We start from the raw sequence: 24,086 nt of genomic DNA, 5'->3' as shown, positions 1-24,086 counted from the left end.
ATGCCCACCAACTTCACTGTGGTTCCTGTAGAGGATGGCGGGGCCGGGAAGTCAACTCTCGAAGGTGTGTTTAGTGAGGAAGATGAAGAAGACGTTTCTCCACGACGGCCCTACTCAGGTGAGGGCACACTATGTTGACGTTTTCAGGACAGGCTCAGACAAGCAGAGTAGAATCTGTAGAACAGCTGAACATGTTGACTTTAACTTAGCTTTGGAACACAACATTCCTCAGGGAGTCCAACCAATACACAGACTCCCAATGTTGTGTCCCAAATCTAACTGGCCCTTGACTTACAGAATTCTGATATGATATATGGCTTTGTTTGTTTGTTTATTTTTCTCTGTCCTAAGGAGACGAACATACCTTTTATGACAAGAGCGAACTTTTGAACTTTTTGTCATTTTGACAAGAAATCAATTCCTGAAATGAAACAAAAACAAGTGAGGGCTTTCTGAGATCTTCCTTGCCTTTCGCTCTCTCTCTTTCTCTTTCCACCTCTCACTCTTTCACTCACTCATTCACACATCTTTCTTCCTCTTAATGTGAAATCTATATGGATAGTAGTCTGTTCTCTTCCAAGGTTTCTCAGCCTTACATTCCACAGTGGAAGTCACTGCCAAAATGCCACTTTCTGTCAAGTATTAACTTGCTGTAAACCAGTAGAGCTCCACTGTTCTCTTCCTGTTGGAAGGGAGAGTGGGTTAGGGTTAGTTTTTTGAAATGTCACAAGCTGACTGTCTGCTCTTTACTACTGTAACGAAACTACTTTAGTATTTGCACATGGCATTCTTGTAAAACCGTAGTAATCTCAGATTCTGAGGTGTTTTTTCACTTGTGTAGCTTAAAAAATGTATTTATTGAGGAAATAGTTTTTTATGTTTTTGTGGAGATAACTGTAGTATTTACTATAGTGTTTTATTTTATCATCTTTGACATAGAAGTGGGGGCTAAGATAAGAGTCTGGAGTCTGAACGGATAGTTCAGAGCTTCTGCTCTTCTCCCGAGTGGCGCAGAGGTCTAAGGCACTGCATCTCGGTGCAAGAGACATCACTAAAGTCCCTTGTTCGAATCCAGGCTGTATCACATCCAGCCGTGATTGGGAATCCCATAGGGCGGCACACAATTGACCCAGCGGCGTCCAGGTTAGGCCGTCATTGTAAATAAGAATAGGTTCTTAACTGACTTAAAGGTTAAAAAAATGTAACAACCTGTAAGGAACACAATATATGGTCTATACTTGGCATGTAGGTTTCCCACTCATGGGTGGCACAAATTAGGATATGGGGGGTGGGGTATATTCAAAGTAAATACTGTGGTATTACTATAGTTACAAAGCTGTAATGTTTTTGCGGAAACTGTAGTGTTTTTGCAGACAATACTGTAGTATTTACTACAGGGTTTTTTTTGCGGATAACATTTTAGTATTTAATATAGTATTTTACAGTACGTTATAAAATTATATCATTATATAATTATATAAATTATATAATGCAAAAATATAAAACACACTCAAGAAAAACAATCACATTCATCAACAAAGAGGTCCTCAATCAACACTGAACTGCCCGAAAGGCACCAGAACATCCAGTTGTAGGGAACTCTGAAGATTGTTCCATACATTGGGTGGGAAGAGACTAAAAGTCTGTAGCAACAGATGGAATTTCCAGAGTTAGCCATCCCTGTGATCGGGTATGGTAACCCGTACTTCTATGGGCTTTATAAATGAATTAAAGGCAGTGTTTCGTTTTACGCAACGTCAAAGAGGGCCATCCTACTTTATGATTGAGCAAGTAGTGATTTGTTACTTTCCCTCTGGCCAGTTCAGTTAAGTGAGTTTAGCTTCCAGGTGCCACCACTGCTGCCTGAGGGGGGATATGAGATATTAGAATACAATATTGGCCTCACAAAGTGGTAAGGAGGGGTCAGAGGTCAGGAGCAGTACAAAAGATAATCGAGGAAGGTAGAACTAGCGCTTGTGTATGATAATTTTTGGAGTAAAATGCTATGGGATTTACTGTACTTGGTGTTTGGCAATTGTAGTGCCCAATTGAGTAAAGTCAAACACAAACCTTTCTTTAATACTAAGAAATGGTGCTTTCATTTAAATCTAGCTGAAGATTAACATTCCCAGTGTCACTGAGAGTGGAGCTCTTAACCTTTCTGGCTGCTGTTTGTAAAGGCAGTACAGTATGAGTCACACAGGATACATGTAAGGGAAGGCTATGGGCTGTGGTCACATTGGCTGTAGTCAGCAGTAGGAATGCTCCACTCAGTTCCAGATTACCAGCTCTATCTGTGTTACATCATGTGCTCTCCTCTATGTTCTCACGCCAACAGTACCTGTACACAGTGCTGTCTCCACAAAATACATCCAGTATAAACAACTTTTTTTTCCAAATGGGCTGCCTCAGGGTAAAGCTTCACAGAATTGTTTTTCTTTGACTGACATTATGGGTCTCTCCCTGAAATGCACTAAATACTGTATACTGTCCATAAGTGCTTTTTTTGTGTTGTCATAAAACTTTACTTCACCAAAGTCATAAAACCTGTGGGCCAATTGCAACTATTGAAAGCCACCAGATTATCGCCAGCTGATCTCTACTTAAACCATCAATATGCTCTAAAATCACCCGCAAAGCTGATCTCAATTTCAACCAACATTAGCCTGGAATTTACCAATCCTAACGTAGATGTCGAGGATGTTTTTTAGTCTTGATTGCAGCCCCAAAAAATGTACGACTATTTCGCTCTCTGGTTAATATTATCATCAGAACAATTTAGTCCTACTTTATGAGCATTCTAGGGGCGATTTATCTATTTGACAATCATCCCATTCAACTGAAATGAAGTATTTCCTCATGTACCACAGCAACTGAAGCAATTTACCAAACACATTGTGTGAATGGAAAACTAATGTTCTACTCTTATTGTTGCAATCATGCTTAGTTTACCCTGCAGGTGCATGTAATCTTTCGTTTTAAGAAGTGCAGTAGTAACCTTGCAGGAGCGTGTTAAATTCTGCCTGTTGGTTGCAATCGAGCCTGTCTTTCTAATCCAGTATGTGGATTGCCGAACATATTTGATTCTCTGTTGATTTCATTCAGTGAGCCTGAGCCTGAGTCTGAGGCAGTCTGTGTGGCTTGTCTGGACAAGACAGGACAGTTATCCCTGTCATTCATAATTGTGTTTATCAATGAGGAAGAGTTGGGCTTACTTCCTTTTTGGAAATTTAGGATGCCAATTAAGCTACAGAACCACGGTAGGCTACATGCTAATTATTTTGACTTAACTTTGCTTCCTGTTCTGAAAACTACCTCCATTGACATGCCAATTAAACATCAGACAATTTCAGACAATTTCAGTCTTGGGATGAGGATGAGATTACCATCTGTTGGACATATCTGTTTTTCTGTGTCTGTGTTCCTAGAGAAGACAGAGGGGCTCTGTGGTTACAGTCAGGCTAACCACACTGTTTGTTTCCAATGTGATCTTCCAATCAATTTCTGTCAGAAATGTTGTCTCTGCACTGACTTACTGTAGGTTCTTATCCTACAGTCATAGCCAAAAGTTTTGAGAATGACCCAAATATACATTTTCACAAAGTCTGCTGCCTTAGGTTGTATGATGGCAATTTGCATATACTCCAGAATGTTATGAAGAGTGATCAGATGAATTGCAATTAATTGCAAAGTCCCTCTTTGCCATGCAAATGAACTGAATCCCCCAAAAACATTTCCACTGCATATCAGCCCTGCCACAAAAGGACCAGCTGACATCAAGTCAGTGATTCTCTCGTTAACACAGGTGTGAGTGTAGACAAGGACAAGGCTGGAAATCACTCTGTCATGCTGATTGAGTTCGAATAACAGAGTGGAAGCTTCAAAAGGAGGGTGGTGCTTGGAATCATTGTTCATCCTCTGTCAACCATGGTTACCTGCAAGGAAACACATGCCGTCATCATTGCGTTGCACAAAAAGGGCTTCACGGGCAAGGATATTGCTGCCAGTAAGATTGCACCTAAATCAACTATTTATCGGATCATCAAGAACTTCAAGGAGAGCGGTTCAATTGTTGTTCAGAAGGCTTCAGGGCGCCCAAAAAAGTCCAGCAAGCGCCAGGACCTTCTCCTAAAGTTGATTCAGCTGCGGGATTGGGGCACCACCAGTACAGAGCTTGCTCAGGAATGGCAGCAGGCAGGTGTGAGTGCATCTGCACGCACAGTGAGGTGAAGACTTTTGGAGGATGGCCTGGGGTCAAGAAAGGCAACAAAGAAGCTGGAGCTTCTCTCCAGGAAAAACATCAGGGACAGACTGATATTCTGCAAAAGGTACAGGGATTGGACTGCTGAGGACTGGGGTAAAGTCATTCTCTGATAAATCCCCTTTCCGATTGTTTGCGGCATCCGGAAGAAAGCTTGTCCGGAGAAGACAAGGTGAGCGCTACCATCAGTCCTGTGTCATGCCAACAGTAAAGCATCCTGAGATCGTACATGTGTGGGGTAGCTTCTCAGCCAAGGGAGTGGGCTCACTCACAATTTTGCCTAAGAACACAGCCATGAATAAAGAATGGTACCAACACATCCTCCGAGAGCAACTTCTCCCAACCATCCAGGCACAGTTTGGTGACGAACAATGCCTTTTCCAGCATGATGGAGCACCTTGCCATAAGGCAAAAGTGATAACTAAGTGGCTCAGGGAATAAAACATCGATATTTTGGGTCCATGGCCAGGAAACTCCCCAGACTTTAATCCCATTGAGAACCTGTGGTCAATCCTCAAGAGGCAGGTGGACAAACAAAAACCCACAAATTCTGACAAACTCCAAGCATTGATTAAGCAAGAATGGGCTGCCATCAGTCAGGATGTGGCCCAGAAGTTAATTGACAGCATGCCAGGGCGGATTGCAGAGGTCTTGAAAAAGACGGGTCAACACTGGAAATATTGACTCTTTGCATCAACGTCATGTAATTGTCAATAAAAGCTTTTGAGACTTATGAAATGCTTGTAATTATACTTCAGTATTCCATAGTAACATCTGTCAAAAATATCTAAAGACACTGAAGCAGCAAACTTTGGAAATGAATATTTTTGTCATTCTCAAAACTTTTGGCCACGACTGTACATAGACAGAAATAAGAGTAAGGCATTCCACATAAATTGATTACTGAGGCTGTTGAAATCCTGTTCACAGGACACTGCTGGCCAACACACAGTCATCCTGAAGCTCCTTAAAGGTGGCTACAAGCTCCACTCTGTCGATAGACGTGCACGCATGTGTAAGGGCAGAACCAGGTTTTTGGGGGCAGCGCTCACTTTTGTCCACATCGTCGTTGCGTTCCACCCAGAGAGGAAGTCTGTCTTGTGTAGTACACATCTACTAGGGGGCTTGGGGAGCCAGAGTAGTTTACCAAGCAAGAGGGTCCTTGTGTGGTGTATGTGCACTAGGGGGAGCCAGAGTAGCTTACAAAGCAAGAGGGCCCTTGTGTAGTGTATATCCACTAGGGGGAGCCAGAATAGCTTACCAAGCAAGAGGGTCCGAGGCACTCTAACTGTAGCTAGCAACAACATTTAAACTTCCGGATCCGGTGTTATATGCCTTTTTGTTGACGAATACTATTTAGCTAGCTACATGCAAACATGTCTCTCTAAGAATTTCAATTGCTAGAGCTTGAACAGCGAGTTGAACTGCTCTTACTAAGAGAGGACGATGGAGAATACATGTCTCTTGTCCAACCTATGTGAAACATTGACGAGGAAAGACCTTTTCAATACTTTCGGATGTCGGTTGCCAGATTTGACAACTTGCTTCAGCGGCTTGCCCCTTATCTCACACAAGAAATTTACAACTTGCCCCGTAAGTGCTGCAGAATGGCTGTCTGTGTCTTGCTGCAAGATATAAGCTAGGAATCTTTACAGGTTGTACCATCTTCACGGAAGTGTGCCAGGCTATCTGGTATGTCCTGAAGGAGGATTTTGTTGCTTATCCTTCCGTGGAAAAATGGGCAGAAATCGTCAGAGAGTTTGGGGATCGTTGGAATTATCCGTTTTGTGCAGGAGCTGTCGACGGAAAACATATTCGGATGCGAGCTCCAGCGAACTCGGGAAGCGAGTACTACAACTACAAGAGCTTTTCTCCAATAGTCCTGATGGCAGTCTGCAAAGCAAGGTAGCGCTTCACCATGATCGACATGGTCGGAAGGGAGATGTGGGAATCTTCTCACAAAGAAAGTCCCAACTCATGGCATTCCAGCTGTCGCTACCAAGACCAGAGTGCTTGCTGGGGACCCAAACACAGAGTCCATATGTCTTTGTGGTAGATGAGGCATTCCCTCTGAGGGCAAACCTGATGCGACCATATCCAGGTAAGATACACTAAATACATATGATGTGAAAAGAGTAAGAGGATGGGGGCCTACAGTATGTCCAAAGCATAGGCTACACAGTTGTTACAGTACACATTTGATAGCTTTCATCTTCCTGTTCAATACTAATGGAGTACGTTTCTATTATTCAAAGGTTCTTCAGGCCTTGATGACGCCAAGAAGATCGACAACTACCGCCACTCAAGAACCAGACGAATTTCAGAGAAAGGTTTTGGGATCCTTGCTGGAATATGGAGGGTCCTGGGACAAGCTCTTGAGCTTGCCTCAGAGAAAGCTGAGGCCATTGTGAAGGCCTGCATGGCCCTCCACAACTACCTTTGCACCACAGACACTACAGACACTGACAACACTGTACATCCACCCCACGTTTGTTGACCACTCCACAACGACTGGGTCAAGGAGAGTGGCGACAGGTGGTAGACACCAGCTACCAAGAAACATGTCAGCAGACAGGGCAACCAGTGTTGCTATAGACTTGCGCAACAACCTAGAGAACTAATTCCTCACACCAGCTGGTCAAGTGTCTTTCTAGGATGCTGCGATCACGCGTGGCACCCTACAGTAAATGTTGGAGTGTGTTTTGCAAAACATGTACACATGTTCTCTTCCTCTGGTTGATTACTGTTTTATATGTCATGTTGTGAGCTCCACACTTTGGTTTGCAGTTGGATTTGGCTGTTTTACTTATTCACACTTTACAAATCACATAGTCTACCATAATGACAGTTACTTTATCCTTGTGTTTTAGTTTGTAATATATTTTTTGGAGGCTAGACCCTTGTGAAATTTACCTAACCTTGTGTTATGTGTAGTGGCCTTTCAATGAATGGCTGTTCAGCTGTAGACAATAAGGCTAGACCCTGGAGCCATTTACCTAATTAACATAATACAAGGTTGTACATAGTCATGTGAAGTGACCTTTTAATGGAGACCTTCCTGCTATGGTACATGGTTGAGAATGACTGTCCAGCTGTAGACAATAAGGACCCCCAAGACTTGAACCTCATCTACAGTTGAAGTCGGAAGTTTACATACACCTAGCCAAAAACTTAGTTTTGAACAATTCCTGACATTTAATCCCAGTAAAAATTCCCTGTCTAAGGTCAGTTTAGGATCACCACTTTATTTTAAGAATGTGAAATGTCAGAATAATAGTAGAGACAATGATTTATTTCAGCTTTTATTTCTTTCATCACATTCCAAGTGGGTCAGAAGTTTACATACACTCAATTAGTATTTGGTAGCATTGCCTTTAAATTGTTTAACTTGGGTCAAACATTTCAGGTAGCCTTCCACAAGCTTTCCACAATAAGTTGGGTGAATTTTGGCCCATTCCTCCTGACAAAGCTGGTGTAACTGAGTCAGGTTTGTAGGCCTCCTTGCTCTCAGATGCTTTTTCAGTTCTGCCCACAAATTATCTATATGATTGAGGTCAGGGCTTTGTGATGGCCACTCCAATACATTGACTTTGTTGTCCTTAAGCCATTTTGCCATAACTTTGGAATTATGCTTTGGGTCATTGTCCATTTGGAAGACCCATTTGCGATCAAGCTTTAACTTCCTGACTGATGTCTTGAAATGTTGCTTCAATATATCCACATAATTTTCCTACCTCATGAAGCCATCTATTTTGTGAAGTGCACCAGTCCCTCCTGCAGCAAAGCACCCCCACAAGATGATGATGCTACACCCGTGCTTCACGGTTGGGATGGTGTTCTTTGGCTTGCAAGCATAATCATTTTTCCTCCAAACACAACGATGGTCATTATGGCCAAACAAACAGTTATATTTTTGTTTCATCAGACCAGAGGGCATTTGTCCAAAAAGTACAATCTTTGTCCCCATGTGCAATTGCAAACTGTAGTCTGGCTTTTTTATGACGGTTTTGGAGCAGTGGCTTCTTCATTGCTGAGCGGCCTTTCAGGTTATGTCGATATTGGACACTTGGCTGTTTTCTTTGGATTTTCCCATGATGTCAAGCAAAGAGGCACTGAGTTAGAAGGTAGGCCTTGAAATACATCCACAGGTACACCTCCAATTGACTCAAATTATGTCAATTAGCCTATCAGAAGCTTCTAAAGCCATTACATAATTTCCTGGAATTTTCCAAGCTGTTTAAAGGCACAGTCAACTTAGTGTATGTACACTTCTGACCCACTGGAATTGTGATACAGTGAATTATAAGTGAAATAATCTCTGTGTAAACAATTGTTGGAAAAAATACTTGTGTCATGCACAAAGTAGATGTCCTAACCAACTTCCAAAACTATAGTTTGTTAACAAGAAATTTGTGGAGTGGTTGGAAAACGAGTTTTAATGACTCCAACCTAAGTGTATGGTAACTTCTGACTTAAACTGTACACAGCTCATGTACAAAGCAGTTCAAGTTTACTGAGTGACTGATTCAGAACAGTAATATGTTCTGCTACAAGTACAAATAACCAGACAAAGACATTTGCAGACATTTTAGATTTTTTTTTACGATCATAAGTGGAAATATCAGGAGGAAAATGGTCCAATATAAAACACAATGTAATGCACAGGTGAAAAGTATGATGAAAGAACACAAAGAACACAAAGTAAACAGCAATAAATTACAGCAATAAATTACCTAACACCTTAACATGTGAATGAGAAAATAAGTAAATATAAAAAAAACATGCAAAATAACCCCAGTAAATTACCCACCACCTAAAGTGTAAATAAGAATAAAGCTTTTGAGGGGTTGGGTGCTTTGTCTCACTCGAGAACGAATAGAGTGGGGATGCTCAGGAGTATTTCTGTCTGTAATAAAGCCCTTTTGTGTGGAAAAACGTATTCTGATTGGTTAGGCCTGGTTCCAAAGCCCACCCATGGCTGCGCCCCTGCCCAGTCATGTGAAATCCATAGATTAGGGCCTAATGAATATATTTCAATTGACTGATTTCCTTCTATGAACTGTAACTCAGTTGCGTTTATATTTTTGTTCAGTATACATCATCATGTCCCAGACAAACGGGAGACATTTATCAGAAGGAATACCACCCATGGCACTATGTCATAGATGGCCTTTTCTGGACACTGCTGCCAGTTTCTGTAACTCCTGATGGGGGGGGGGGGGGGGGCAATGCAAATAGTCTGGATGGCCATTTGATTAGATGTTCAGGAGTCTTATGGCTTGGGGATAGAAGCTGTTTATAAGCCTCTTGGAACTAGACTTGGCGCTCCGGTACCGTTTGTCATGCAGTAGCAGAGAGAACAGTCTATTACTAGGGTGGCTGGAGTCTTGACCAATTTTTAGGGCCTTCCTCTAACACCGCCTGGTATAGAGGTCCTGGATGGCAGGAAGCTTGGCCCCAGTGATGTACAGGGCCGTACGTACTACCCTCTGTAGTGCCTTGTGGTCGGAGGCCGAGCAGTTGCCATACCAGGCTGTGATGCAACCCATCACAAAGCTCTTGATGGTGCAGTTGTAGAACCTTTTGAGGATCTGAGGCATGATCTGACCCATGCCAAATATTTTCAGTCTCCTGAGCGGGAATATCAAATCAAATCAAATCAAATTTATTTATATAGCCCTTCGTACATCAGCTGATATCTCAAAGTGCTGTACAGAAACCCAGCCTAAAACCCCAAACAGCAAGCAATGCAGGTGTAGAAGCACGGTGGCTAGGAAAAACTCCCTAGAAAGGCCAAAACCTAGGAAGAAACCTAGAGAGGAACCAGGCTATGTGGGGTGGCCAGTCCTCTTCTGGCTGTGCCGGGTGGAGATTATAACAAAACATGGTCAAGATGTTCAAATGTTCATAGATGACCAGCATGGTCGAATAATAATAAGGCAGAATAGTTGAAACTGGAGCAGCAGCACAGTCAGGTGGACTGGGGACAGCAAGGAGTCATCATGTCAGGTATTCCTGGGGCATGGTCCTAGGGCTCAGGTCCTCCGAGAGAGAGAAAGAAAGAGAGAATTAGAGAGAGCATATGTGGGATGGCCAGTCCTCTTCTGGCTGTGCCGGGTGGAGATTATAACAGAACATGGCCAAGATGTTTAAATGTTCATAAATGACCAGCATGGTCGAATAATAATAAGGCAGAACAGTTGAAACTGGAGCAGCAGCACAGCCAGGTGGACTGGGGACAGCAAGGAGTCATCATGTCAGGTAGTCCTGGGGCATGGTCCTAGGGCTCAGGTCCTCCGAGAGAGAGAAAGAGAGAAGGAGAGAATTAGAGAACGCACACTTAGATTCACACAGGACACCGAATAGGACAGGAGAAGTACTCCAGATATAACAAACTGACCCTAGCCCCCCGACACATAAACTACTGCAGCATAAATACTGGAGGCTGAGACAGGAGGGGTCAGGAGACACTGTGGCCCACTCCGAGGACACCCCCGGACAGGGCCAAACAGGAAGGATATAACCCCACCCACTTTGCCAAAGCACAGCCCCCACACCACTAGTTTTTGTCGTGCCCTCTTCACGACTGTCTTTGGCGTGGTGTATTCATGCATCTCAATAAACTATAACCTTAAAATGCATTTTTCCCTTGTACAGTTGTGTAGATAGATTCATCACTGATCCTACTTCCATCATCCATGTCAGACTTACTCCCATCTGAGCTACCTGCCATGGCTGCTTCATTCTCAGTACAGCTATGCACATCCACCAACCAAACGCATTACTGCGTTCACTTTCGAAACCGAATGTTATGATCCAACACAAAATACAAAAAATGTCAGTGTCCAAAATCAAATAAGCCGTCCGAAGCGACCTCAAAGGAGCGTATTACAAGGAGTCGCCCCTTTTGTGATGAAAAACAACATTGCAATGCTATGCTACGCTCCGTGCCCTCCGTCTCTGTAGTGTGTGAATTGAGCTTAACACTCAATGATTAGCCTATACCCTTGGGGCATTCAACTGTTGTGTTATGAAGTTCTGGGTTGAAGATATGCCGTATTTTGTTCTCAGTGAACCTACATTATGTTGGATATCTTGTTTACAGTAATTGAACATACTGGTAGTTGTTATCATATATTCTCATGGTGTTCTGCATGGTGTTACATGATACTGTTGTCATATGTCAGATAAGCGAATATATGTCTTTACTGTAGACATGGTCTACTCAGCTGTACCTAATAGCTGTATGTCATGTGATCGGAGCAGATAACAACATAGTTATTATTAAGTTATCTAGGTTACTCTGAGAAAGGAACCAGAGAGAATGAGAGTAAATTGAGACAAAGTTTGTTTCCTAGGCCCTAGTGTTCCATTTCCCACAATCCCCTTATAATCCCCTTCCCCTCCAGGTTCCTATCCCAGATATTTAGTGGCGTACAGGATGTCAAAAGGTTATGACGCAAGTGGACTGTTGGAGCCCTTTTTGTGTGGAAATAGTCCTCCTTTCAGGAAAAGGATGTTTGTTTGTGATGCTTGAAAGAGCTCTATTAAACGTACAGTATGTTTCCCACATTGTTCTTCCATTCAGGAAAAACAGACTCAGTGTCAAGAGACAGTCATCCCTTTTTTCCATTTATCAATTGCACTTTGTCAAAGAGTTTGGTCATGAGGCCTTAACATGTATTCCAAAAAACATAAATTATAAAGACACAGGGCGAGACCCAGATGCAGACACAGTGTAACGATGTACGCTGAGAGTCGGGAAGCAAGTTCAGGGAGTGAATACTTTTAATAAATAAATGAACAAAACAAAAAACACAAGCAGCGCACCGACATGAAACAGGAACAGAAACAATGAAGACTGTGGAAAAAACCAAAGGGAGTGACATATATAGGGCAGGGAATCAAGGAGGTGATGGAGTCCAGGTGAGTGTCATTATGCGCAAATGCGCGTAACAATGATGACGACCTAGAGCACCGGAAAGAGAGCAACACAGGAGACAGATGGTTCGAGTCTCTGATATTTATTAAAATACAAGGGGCAGGCAATAGGCAGGTCGAGGACAGGCAGAATGCCAGAGTCCGAAAGGTACAGGGCGGCAGGCAGGCTCGAGGTCAGGGCAGGATGAATGGTCAGGCAGCCGGGCTAAGTGTCAGAACAAGCAGAAAAGGTCGGAACCGGGAGGGCTAAAAAACAGAGACTAGGAAAAACAAGAGCACAGCAAAAAAACATGCAAGTATGCTTGAAGAGACAAACTGGCAACAGAGAACTCAGGTATAAATACGCTGGGGAAGATGGGCGACACCGGGAGGGGGTGGAGACAAGCACAAAGTGAAACAGATCAGGGTGTGACCGAAATAGGACAGCACTCTAGTAAAGAAACTGAAATTTACATATTTTTATTGCTGCCCAAACGTTTCAGGTATGAACCCTTCTTCAGCATGTAAGGCAATGGTAGTCAATGTCACAACAAGACCACACAGGTGGGCATAACATGTATTCCAATGTAAGGTCCATTGATTAATATGCGTGAATGAAACGGAATCAGAAAGGACATTGTAGGCTAATATGAGTGGTTTCAATATGTATTTATGACCTTTATTTAACAATCTTACTGGTGGATATAGGCCTAGAGGAGAATTACGTGTTTGAGAACTAGAAGCCCAAGTGAAGGTGCCAGCTGCTGCAGTCGACATCGTCACATGTTCTCTCTGTGACTTTTTCACCAACTGTTCATTTTTTTTTTTACTTTACCCGTAATTCTGTTACCGAATTTAGCATCTACACTGTTCTTTCAGTAAATGTTTTTTTTGTGTGTGTGTGTGGAAATTGTTAAAAGTAGTTGTTATGATGTGCTTCTCGGTGAGAGGTGTAGGAGTCAGGCGCAGGAGAGCAGGTATGTCTAAGAAGCGTAATTTAATAATATAGTTCACCAATATAAAACGGTACAGACAAAAATCCCCAACATACGCTCCAACTACACTCCACATACTCAGAAACTCCTGACATACAGCTATTAGGTACAGCTGAGTCGATCATGTCTAGAGGAACAAAACACAGTACCGACACTAAATACAGGTGCGTAACTGTGAAAACATCAAAATACGAACGAGCAACAAAAACCACAAGTGTAATCCCGCACGAACTAAGACAGGCAACAGGTTACCCTTATACAACACAGAATTAAACACAAATGAAACCAGGTGTGAAAGGATCACAGACAAAACAACCAGAAAAGGAAAAAGGGATCGGTGGCGGCTAGTAAACCGCAGAGCGCCGCCTGAACAGGAAGAGGAGATACCTTCGGTAGAAGTCGTGACAGCACCCCCCCTGACGCGCAGCTCCCTCAGCACGCCGACCCCGGCCTCGAGGACGACCCGGAGGACGAGGCGCAGAGCGATCCGGATGGAGGCGGTGAAACTCTCTTAGCATAGGTGGATCCAGTATGTCCTCCACCGGCACCCAGCATCTCTCCTTCGGACCGTACCCCTCCTAATCCACGAGGTACAGAAGGCCCCCCACCCGACGCCTCGAGTCCAGTATGGCCCGAACTGCATACGCTGGCACCCCACCCCCGATGTCCAGGGGAAGGACCTCCCGCACCTCATCTTCTTGAAGCGGACCTGCCACCACCGGCCTGAGGAGAGACACATGAAACGAGGGGTTAATACGATAATAAGGGGGAGCTGTAACCTATAACACACCTCGTTTATTCTCCTCAGGACTTTAAACGGCACCACAAACTGCAGACCCAGCTTCCGGCAGGGCAGGTGGAGGGGCAGGTTTCGCCAGACACGGTCCCCAGGTGCGAACACCGAGGCCTCGCTGCGGTGGCGGTCGGCACTTGTCTTCTGCCACCCTTCGCCCTGTTTAAGGTACCCGTGGGCGGCCTCCCAGGTCTCCCTTGAGCGTCTCACCCAATCGTCCACCACAGGAGCCTCGGTTTGGCTCTGATGCCATGGTGCCAGAACCGGCTGATAGCCCAACACACATTGGAAGGGCGACAGGTTCGTAGAAGAGTGGCGGAGTGAGTTCTGGGCCATCTCTGCCCAGGGGATGTACTCCCCTGGCCGGTCCTGGCAATACGACCGCAGAAACCTACCCACCATCCTGGTTCACTCTCTCCACCTGCCCATTACTCTCAGGGTGAAAACCTGAAGTAAGGCTGACCGAGACCCCCAAACGTTCCATGAATGCCTTCCACACCCTGGACGTGAACTGGGGACCCCGATCAGAAACAATGTCCTCAGGCACCCGTAGTGCCGGAAGATGTGAGTAAACAGGGCCTCTGCCGTCTGTAGGGTCGTAGGGAGACCGGGCAAAGGGAGGAGATGACAAGACTTAGAAAACCAATCCACAACGACCAGGATCGTGGTGTTGCCCTGTGACGGTGGCAGATCGGTCAAGAAGTCAACCGACAGGCGAGACGAAGGCCGCTGTGGAACGGGAAGGGGTAACTTCCCTCTGGGCAGGTGCCTAGGAGCCTTGCACTGAGCGCACACCGAGCAGGAGGCCATATAAACCCTCACGTCCTTGGCTAGGGTGGACCACCAGTACTTCCCACTAAGACATCACACCGTCCTACCGATCCCCAGGTGACCAAAGGAGGGGGACGTGTGAGCCCACCAAATTAGCCTGTCTCTTACCTCCAGCGGAACGTACACCCATCCAGCTGGACATTGTGGTGGCGTAGGCTCAACACGCAATGCTCGCTCGATGTCTGCGTCCACCTCCCACCTCACAGGTGCCGCTAGACAAGAAGCCGGGAGGATGGGTGCAGGATCCGCTCCTCCGTGTCATCTAGTCGGGACAGTGCGTGCCTTAGTGTTCTGGGAGCCTGGTCTATAGGAGATGGTAAACCTAAATCGGGTGAAAAACATGGCCCACCTTGCCTGACGAGTGGTCAGTCTCTTTGCTGCCCGAATGTACTGTAGATTCCGGTGGTCAGTCCAGATGAGAAAAGGGTGTTGAGCCCCCTCAATGTCTCCACACCTTCAGGGCCCTGACAACAGCCAGCAGCTCCCGATCCCCCACGTCATAGTTTCGCTCCGCCGAGCTGAGCTTCTGAGAAAAGAAAGCACAGGGGCGGAGCTTCGGTGGCGTACCCGAGCTGTGAGAGCACGGCTCCAACCCCAGCCTCGGACGTGTCCACCTCCACTATGAATGCAAAAGAGGGGTTTGGATGCGCCAGCACGGGAGCCGAGGTAAAAAGAGCCTTCAGGCGACCAAAAGCCCTGTCCGCCTCAGCCGACAACCCCAGATGCACCGGCCCCCCCTTCAGCAGTGACGTAATGGGAGCAGCCACCTGCTCAAAACTCCAGATAAACCTCCGGTAGTAATTGGCAAACCCTAAGAACCGCTGCACCTCTTTTACCGTGGTTGGAGTCGGCCAATTATGCACGGCTGCAATGCGGTCACACTCCATCACCAACCCCAATGTGTAAATGCGATACCCAAGGAAGGAGACGGCCTGTTGGAAGAACAAGCACTTCTCAGCCTTGATATACAGGTCATGCTCCAACAGTCGCCCAAGTACCCTGCGCACCAGAGACACATACGCGTGTAGCGGAATAGACCAGAATATAATCGATGTAAACAACCACACCCTGCCCGTGCAGGTCCCGGAGAATCTCGTCTACAAAAGATTGGAAGACTGCTGGAGCATTCTTCAACCCGTACGGCATGACGAGGTACTCATAATGACCAGATGTGGTACTAAACGCTGTCTTCCACTCATTTCTCTTCCGGATATGCACCAAGTTATATGCACTCCTGAGATCCAGTTTTGTGAAAAAACGTGCTCCGTGAAATGACTCAATCACTGTGGCAATGAGAGATAGCGGGTAACTATACCCCACCATGATGGATTTTAGATCTCTATAGTCAATGCACGGACGCAGCCCTCCCTCCTTTTTCTTCACAAAGAAGAAACTCAAGGAGGCAGGTGAGATGGAGGGCCGAATGTACCCCTGCCCCAGAGATTCAGATATGTATGTCTCCATAGCCACCGTCTCATCCTGTGACAGGGGATACACGTGATTCCTGGGAAGTGTAGCGCCTACCAGGAGATTTATCGCACAATCCCCTCGTCGAGGAGTTTGTAATTGGGTCGCCCTCTTTTTACAGACGCCGGTAGCCAAATCAGCATATTCTGAGGGAATGCGCACAGTGGAGACTTGGTCTGGACTCTCCACCATCGTAGCACCGATGGAAACTCCTACACACCTGCCTGAGCACTCCTCTGACCACCCCTTTAGAGCCCTCTGTTGCCACAAAATCCTGGGGTTGTGACGGGCCAACCAGGGGATCCCCAGCACCACAGGAAATGCAGAAGAATCAATGAGGAAGAGACTAATTCTCTCCTCATGACCCTCCTGCGTGACCATGACCAGTGGAGCCGTAGCCTCCCTGATTAGCCCTGACTCTAATGGTCGGCTATCTAAGGCGTGCACTGGGAAGGGTTTGTCAAGCTGAACAAGGGGGATCCAAAACCTATGCGCTAAACCATGGTCAATAAAATTCCCCGCCTCGCTTGAATCTACTAGCGCCTTTTGCCGGGAAGGAGGGGAAAATTCAGGAAAACCAATCAATACATACATGTGACCAACAGGGGGCTCTGTGTGAGCTTGGTGCCGACTCACCTGAAGTGTCCGAGCAGTACTCGGCCTGGCATCTCGACTCCCTGGAGGGCCCCCCTAGCACCGGTCAGCAGTGTGCCCTCTGTGACCACAGCTGGCACAGGAAAGGCCCCCTCCTCCGGTCGCCCTCGCTGCAGCACCTCCTAGCTCCATGAGCGTTGGAGTGGAGGAACTGGGGGATGGAACTAATAGAACTCGATCTGGACGTCCGCGGGCCGCCAGCAAGTTGTCCAACTGAATGGACATGTCAATCAGCTGGTCCAAGGAGAGGGTGGTGTCTCTACAGGCCAGCTCCCTACGGACGTCCTCATGCAAACTGCACCTATAGTGATCAATCAAGGCCCTGTCGTTTCATCCCACACCAGCGGCCAAGGTCCGGAACTCTAGAGCAAAGTCCTGAGCACTCCTCTTCTCCTGCCTCAGATGGAACAGCCGTTCACCCGCCGCTCGGCCCTCAGGTGGGTGATCGAACACGGCCCGAAAGCGGCGGGTGAACTTTGGGTAGTGGTCCCTCGCCGAGTCAGGATCGTTCCATACCGCGTTGGCACACTCCAGGGCTTTACCTGAGAGGCAGGAGACAGGGCGTTCACGCTCTCACCTCCCAAAGGAGCCGGATGAATGGTTGCCAGGTATAAGTCCATCTGGAGTAAGAACCCCTGGCACCCGGCTGCCGTCCCATCGTACTCCCTCCGGAGTGCGAGTTGAATCCCACTGGGCCCAGGCAATGAAGGAGAGGGTAGTGGTACTGGTTGGGTTGTGGCTGATGGAGGCGTGGGAAGGCCACCTCTCTCCCATCTTTCCATCATCGCCATCACCTGATCCATTGCGGTACCCAGCCGGTGTAACACTGCTGTGGTGTTGAACACACTCCTCCATGGACACTGGGAGTGCGTCCGCTCCTGCTGACTCCATATCTGAAGCGTAATTTAATAATATAGTCCACCAATACAAAACGGTACAGACAAAAATCCCAAAACTATGCTCCACATACTCAGAAACTCGTGCAACCGCATGGAGGAATAAAACACAGTACCGACACTAAATACATGTGCGTAACTGTGAAAACATTCAAATACGAACGAGCAACAATAACCACAAGTCTAATCCCGCACGAACTAAGGCAGGCAACAGGTTACCCTTATACAACAAAGAATTAAACACAAATGAAACCAGGTGTGAAAGGATCACAGACAAAACAACCAGAAAAGGAAAAAGGGATCGTGGCGGCTAGTAAACCGGCCCTTCGGTAGAAGTCGTGACAGTAGGGCTTATGCATATAGTTGTATGGTTGGTTTAACTTTACAATCATTGGTTTTGTTGTGGCATACATTTTAAAGTAAAATATCTGAGTCTCAGCGTCATTCCGTTACTGTGGAATTGCCCTTGCTAATGAAAGTGTGTCTGATCAAGTTACTGTAGCTGCAAAGAGTGTCAATAAGCTTTAATTCTGAACGCTTGAATCAGAGCTCTGGTGAAACGGGACCTCTTTTGGCAAGGCTTTTCATAGCGTGGCGTGTGGGATAGAGCTTTTCATTGAAACATAAGTAGTACCTCATCTAATAGTGTGCTGTGTCATTTGAAATATGGCATCAGATGTGCTAGTCATCACCACAGCAGACCTTTCAATGTCACTGTCAGACGCCCTTTCAGGTCCATGTTATTTATATGCCAGACAACAACTCAGCAGTCTATTGACTTTGGTGTGGCTTGCACTTTTCACTTCCCAGAGGATCGGGTACACATGGATGGATTATTTCTCCACGTCCTCTGTCTCAGCTACTCCATAATGATTTCCATTTAAGCTGTTAAATGTAAAAAGTACAGAAGACTCGGATTATGTTTGATGATTTTTGCGGCCTGTATACTGTTTACACACTTTTTATGCTAAGCTAATAGCTGAGTGGAATAAATGTGTCAAATCAAATTGTATTTGTCACAATCACGTGTTTAGCAGATGTTATTGCGGATGTAGCGAAATTATTGTGTCTCTAGCTCTAACAGTGCAGTAATATCTAACAGTAATATCTAACAATTTCACAACAATACACACATCTAAAGTAAAGGAATGGAATTAAGGGTATTTAAATATTGGGTGAGCAATGTCAGAGCGGAATAGACTAAGATACAGTAGAATAGGATAGAATACAGTATATACATACAGTATACATGAGATGAGTAATGCAAAATATGTAAACATTATTAAAGTGACTAGTGTTCCATTATTAAAGTGGCCAGTGATTCCAAGTCTATGTATATAGGTCAGCAGCCTCTAATGTACTAGTTATGGCTATTTAACAGAATTTAACAGTCTGATGACCTTGAGATAGAAGCTGTTTTTCTGTCTCTCGGTTCCAGTTTTGATGCACCTGTCCTGACCTCGTCTTGTGAATGATAGCTGGGTGAACAGGCCGTGGCTCACATGGTTGTTGTCCTTGATGATCTTTTTGGCCTTCCTGTGACATTGGGGGCTGTAGGTGTCCTGGCGGGCAGGTAGTGTGCCCCCGGTGATGCATTGGGCAGACCACACCACCCTCTGGAGAGCCCTGCGGTTGCGGGTGGTGGGTGCAGTTGCTGTACCAAGCAGTGATACAACACGACAGGATTCTCTCAATTGTGCGTGTGTGTGCGCGCGCGCGTGTGTGTGTGTAGGGTCATGCTATGTAAGCTCATTGAGCTGTGTTTCAGGGCACAGAATTAAAGTAGCTAAAGCTGCACCCTCCCCCTCCCTTCCCCTCTCTACCCCTCTCCCTCTTCTACCCCTCCCTCCAGTGAGTGGATGAGGGGTCAGGAGCGCAAGGGCTGATGCTGCTCCACTGCCTCCAGACAGGACAAAGAAAGGATGTCCACAACTCTGGAGCAGCTGATTCCCAGGGCACCAAAGACACGTTAATCAAATCTGCTACAGAAAGCTACCTAGCGCAGAACAGACAGACATTCATAGAGAACTGTGTTACACAGATTCAAGTCAACTCAGTTGAAGGGGGGCTAGGCAGAGCAGACTGAGGTCTGTAACTACTGAGGTTTCCAGTAGCATACTGGAAGAGTGTTGTGGACCCCAGCTGCACCTCCCCCCTGGTATGGAGCGTGGGGAGGGTTCACGCCGATCAGGTGAGCTCATTTGTGTGATAAACCCTATGAAATAATCAGGCTAGACATATTTGCATATTCACAATCTGGTCTGTAGTAAGAATTTTGCTCATGACCACAGCTGTTTGTCTTGTTGTGGAAGCTTTGGTTATGCCATCATCATGTATGTGTTTGTTAGGTCTGTCCTTGTGTATTGTACTGTAGTTGTTAGTCTGTGATACGTATATCTGCGTTTGCATTAGTGCTGGGGGGACCGAGGGTTAAATATAGGGATTTGATATCTCTCTCTGTCTCTGTGTCTGTGCGTCTTACCTTCAGGCTCAGGTGTGCTAGGCTAGGCAGCTTATGAATCTGCCACTGTGGAGGCTTAACGAGTTATAAACAGCTCTCATTGTCATTTATTATCATAGAGGCCGCACCACTTCACTTCACACTACCTGATGAGATTGTGTCGTTGTGTGGACAGATTTTTCAACATTTGGGTGGCTTTAAATAGTGAAAATGTCTGTTAAATCAGCCAAATGGTTAATATTTGAGCGAGAGAGATTTTGTCTACATTGGAGTTAAATTAAGATATTCCTAGTGTCTGAGATTCTTACCTTGAAGTTATTCACTTAAGCCAATGGCAAAATGTGTTATTATCATACAATTTGGCAAGTGCTTCTACTGTATGTTCAGCTCTGTTCATCTCTGTCAACAGAACAAACATACTGTAAATCGATAGGATTATCTCCCAGAATTAATGCATAAACTTGAACCTGTCCACCTCCCTAGATTGACACAGTGTCAGCTCCCCTCTAATTTATTGATGTAGCCTGATATAACTGGTACCTGTGCCTTCCCTGTGTCTGGAATGAACAGAGCAGATGGAGATGGATGGTTCTACCAATGCCCTCGTCTTATCTTCGGAAGACTGGCTTGCTTTCCTTAGCCTACTGTAAAATGTCCTGGCTGTCTGTCAATTGTATTTAGTGTGCTAGTTTTGGTTTGCCAAACTCATGTCATTAGAAACAGCGACTGTGGAAAGAGACTACCCACTGGAAACAAACTGTTTGAATCAACATTGTTTCAACGTAATTTGTCAACGTATTGGGATATGGAATCTCTACCTGGAAAAAATATATTGGATTCGAACCACAGGATTATGTCATCATTGTAACCAATCTTTAGCATAGACAAACCTTGTAAAATATGTTGAATTTTAACCTTTGAAACAATGTCAGATCTTCAACATTATATCCACAATATGTATATCATCACTTTCACGTCACGTTAACACGTTAACAAATTATGTTGGATTCACGTCTCCAACTAAACCCGAAATAAAAGTTAAAGAATAGGATTAAGCCATTGGCTCAGATTAAATTATCCAAGCATTATACATGGTATGACCAAAAGTATGTGGACAACATCGCATTCCAACATCTTGGGCATTAATATGGAATTGGTTTCCCCTTTGCTGCTATAACAGCCTCCACTGTTCTGAGAAGGCTTTCCACTCGATGATGGAACATTGGAAAGGGCCTTCCCCAAACTGTTACCACAAAGTTGGAAGAACATAATCGTCTAGAATGTCATTGTATGCTGCAGTATTAACATTTCCCTTTACTGGAACTAAGGGCCCTAGCCTGAATCATAAAAAACAGCCCCAGACCATTATTCCTCCTCCACAAAACTTTACAGTTGGAATAATGCATTCGGGCAGGTAGCGTTCTCCTGGCATCCGCCAAACCCAAATTCGTCCGTCGGACTGCCAGATGGTGAAGCGTGATTCATCACTCCAGAGAACGCGTTTCCTCTGCTCCAGAGTCCTATGGCAGGGAGCTTTACACCACTCCAGCCGACGCTTGTCATTGCGCATGGTGATCTTAGGCTTGTGTGCGGCTGCTCAGCCATGGAAACCCATTTCATGAAGCTCCTGACGATCAGTTATTGCGCTGACTCCTAGTGAGTGTTGCTACCGAGGACAGATGATTTTTATGCTCTTCAGCACTCGGCGGTCCTGTTTTATGAGCTTGTGTGGCCGACCACTTTGCGGCTGAGCCTTTGTTGCTCCTAGATATTTCCACTTCACAATAACAGCACTTACAGTTGACCGCGGCAGCTCTAGCGGGGCCGAAATTTGACAAACTGACTTGTTGGAAAGGTGGTATCCTATGACGGTGCCACGTTGAAAGTCATGGAGTTCTTCGGTAAGGCGGTTCTACTGCCAATGTTTCACTATGAAGATCGCATGGCTGTGTGCTCGATTTTATACACGTGTCAGCAATGGATGTGGCTGAAATAGCCGAATCCACTAATTTGAAGGGTTGTCTACTGTAACTATAAATGTCTTCTTATGCAATCATAGAAACCGTGCATGTCTGTGGAGATCTTCACAATTGCTATAATAATCTGTGCAGAATCTCGAACAGCATTGATCACTTGCACTAGGTCATTTTTATATAATCTCAACTGCAATCCAGGTCATTTGGTTGTTGTAACGTATACGCTTGGAGTCAGGAAGAAAGTGCCGAAGGTGAGTTTAATGATGAGAGACGGCAGATAAACAAAACAGGAGACACATGCTGACCAAAACCAACACGGCCTGATGACTGAGGCTACTGAGGGTTAACTAAAGGGAGAGTCAAGGTGTGTCACGCCCTGGTCTTAGTATTCTGTGTTCTCTTTATTATTTTGGTTAGGCCAGGGTGTGACATGGGTGATTTATGTGGTTTGTTTTGTCTAGGGGTTTTGTAGTTTATGGGATTGTGTTTAGTTAAGTAGTCTAGGAAAGTCTATGGTTGCCTAGAGTGGTTCTCAATCAGAGGCAGGTGTTTATCGTTGTCTCTGATTGGGAACCATATTTAGGCAGCCATATTCTTTGAGTATTTCGTGGGTGATTGTTCCTGTCTCTGTGTTTGTTGCACCAGATAGGGCTGTTTCGGTTTTTCACATTTCTTGTTTTTGTGTATTGTTCATTTTTCATATTTTATTAAAGATGTATAAAGATAGCCACGCTGCATTTTGGTCCTCCTCTCTTTCACCAGAAGAAAACCGTAACAAGGTGATAAGATCCAGGTGTGCATAACGATGGGGAGCAGGTGTGCTTAATGATGGTTGCCAGGTGTGCGTTATGATAGTTGCCAGGACTGGTGGTTAGTAGACTGGTGACGTCTAGCATTGGAGCAGGAGTAGGCGTGACAGTTGTGATATTAGCTGAAGCACAGTGATAACACATTAAGTCAGGGTTTCCCAAGCTCAGTCTGCGGGGCCCCAAGGGGTGGACGTTTTGGTTTTTGCCCTAGCACTACACAGCTGATTCAAATAATCAACTAATCATCAAGCTTTGAATCAGCTGTGTAGTGTTAGGGCAAAAACAAAGATGTGCACCCCTTGGGGTTTGGGAAACACTGCATTTAAGTTGCTGTATAAATATCTGAAATTGTATTCCCATTTGAACTTTGCTGTGTTTTAAATGGTTGAAAGCGCAGTGATAACACATTTGAGAATTCAACAAACTTCTGGCTGTCTTTTTGAGTGGATGAATAAAGGTTGAAATCTCATTGATCAACGTCTCAATCAAATATTACCCAATTTCCATGTTGGAATTACGTGGTATGTCCAGTGTGTACTGTAGGGCAAACTAAATATGTATTGCAAAGAAATCCGATGCTTGAGAAATTGTGCACTTTTCATTGAAACCCTCTTGGGAAGTAACATCCCATCTCATTTACAAGGAAGTCTCTGTAATGGAAATGGTTGATCTGTTGTGATGATTAATAGCAGATTGGCGAAACTCCTTTTATGGAACTCTGTCTGCTGTTATAGGCCTGAATACTACACTTCATAATGAGATGACAACATTGAAATGTTCCTTATCACTGCATCTCACCTCTTATTTTACACCAGGTGGAGAGCAATCATGAGAAAATAACATTGTATTACAGTATCACAAAAAGAGAAAGTTTTGTTCAGGGTAGTTTGTCCTTATTCATCATACTGTACAGGAGATCTACAGTGTCATTCTCATTGACCAGTGTCACTAGCAGCCTCATCAGATGCACACGATCGCATTGATTTCTCTCGTCACAGCATAACCCCATAGGACATTACTACA

At 45.1% G+C, this 24,086-nt stretch overlaps 1 protein-coding gene across 3 annotated transcripts in view; it reads left to right on the top strand.

Moving 5' to 3' along the window:
* The window catches only part of LOC139386687 (solute carrier family 12 member 7-like), a 46,271-nt gene continuing 22,185 nt past the window's right edge, over window positions 1–24,086 (top strand). For 2 of the 3 annotated variants that reach the window (XM_071132503.1, XM_071132502.1), the window contains exon 1: window positions 19,741–20,008. In XM_071132503.1, coding sequence (XP_070988604.1) covers window positions 19,978–20,008 — 31 coding nt within the window. In that variant the 5' untranslated portion in view covers window positions 19,741–19,977. Of the gene's footprint in view, window positions 119–19,740; window positions 20,009–24,086 lie in introns of those variants that run through there. The other variant, XM_071132501.1, reaches the window with a different exon arrangement.

The sequence above is a fragment of the Oncorhynchus clarkii genome, chromosome 28 (assembly GCF_045791955.1).
Source record: "Oncorhynchus clarkii lewisi isolate Uvic-CL-2024 chromosome 28, UVic_Ocla_1.0, whole genome shotgun sequence".
Classification (NCBI taxonomy): domain Eukaryota; kingdom Metazoa; phylum Chordata; class Actinopteri; order Salmoniformes; family Salmonidae; genus Oncorhynchus; species Oncorhynchus clarkii.
The sequence above is the reverse complement of the archived record's forward strand: the minus strand, read 5'-3'. Positions and strand labels throughout refer to the sequence as shown.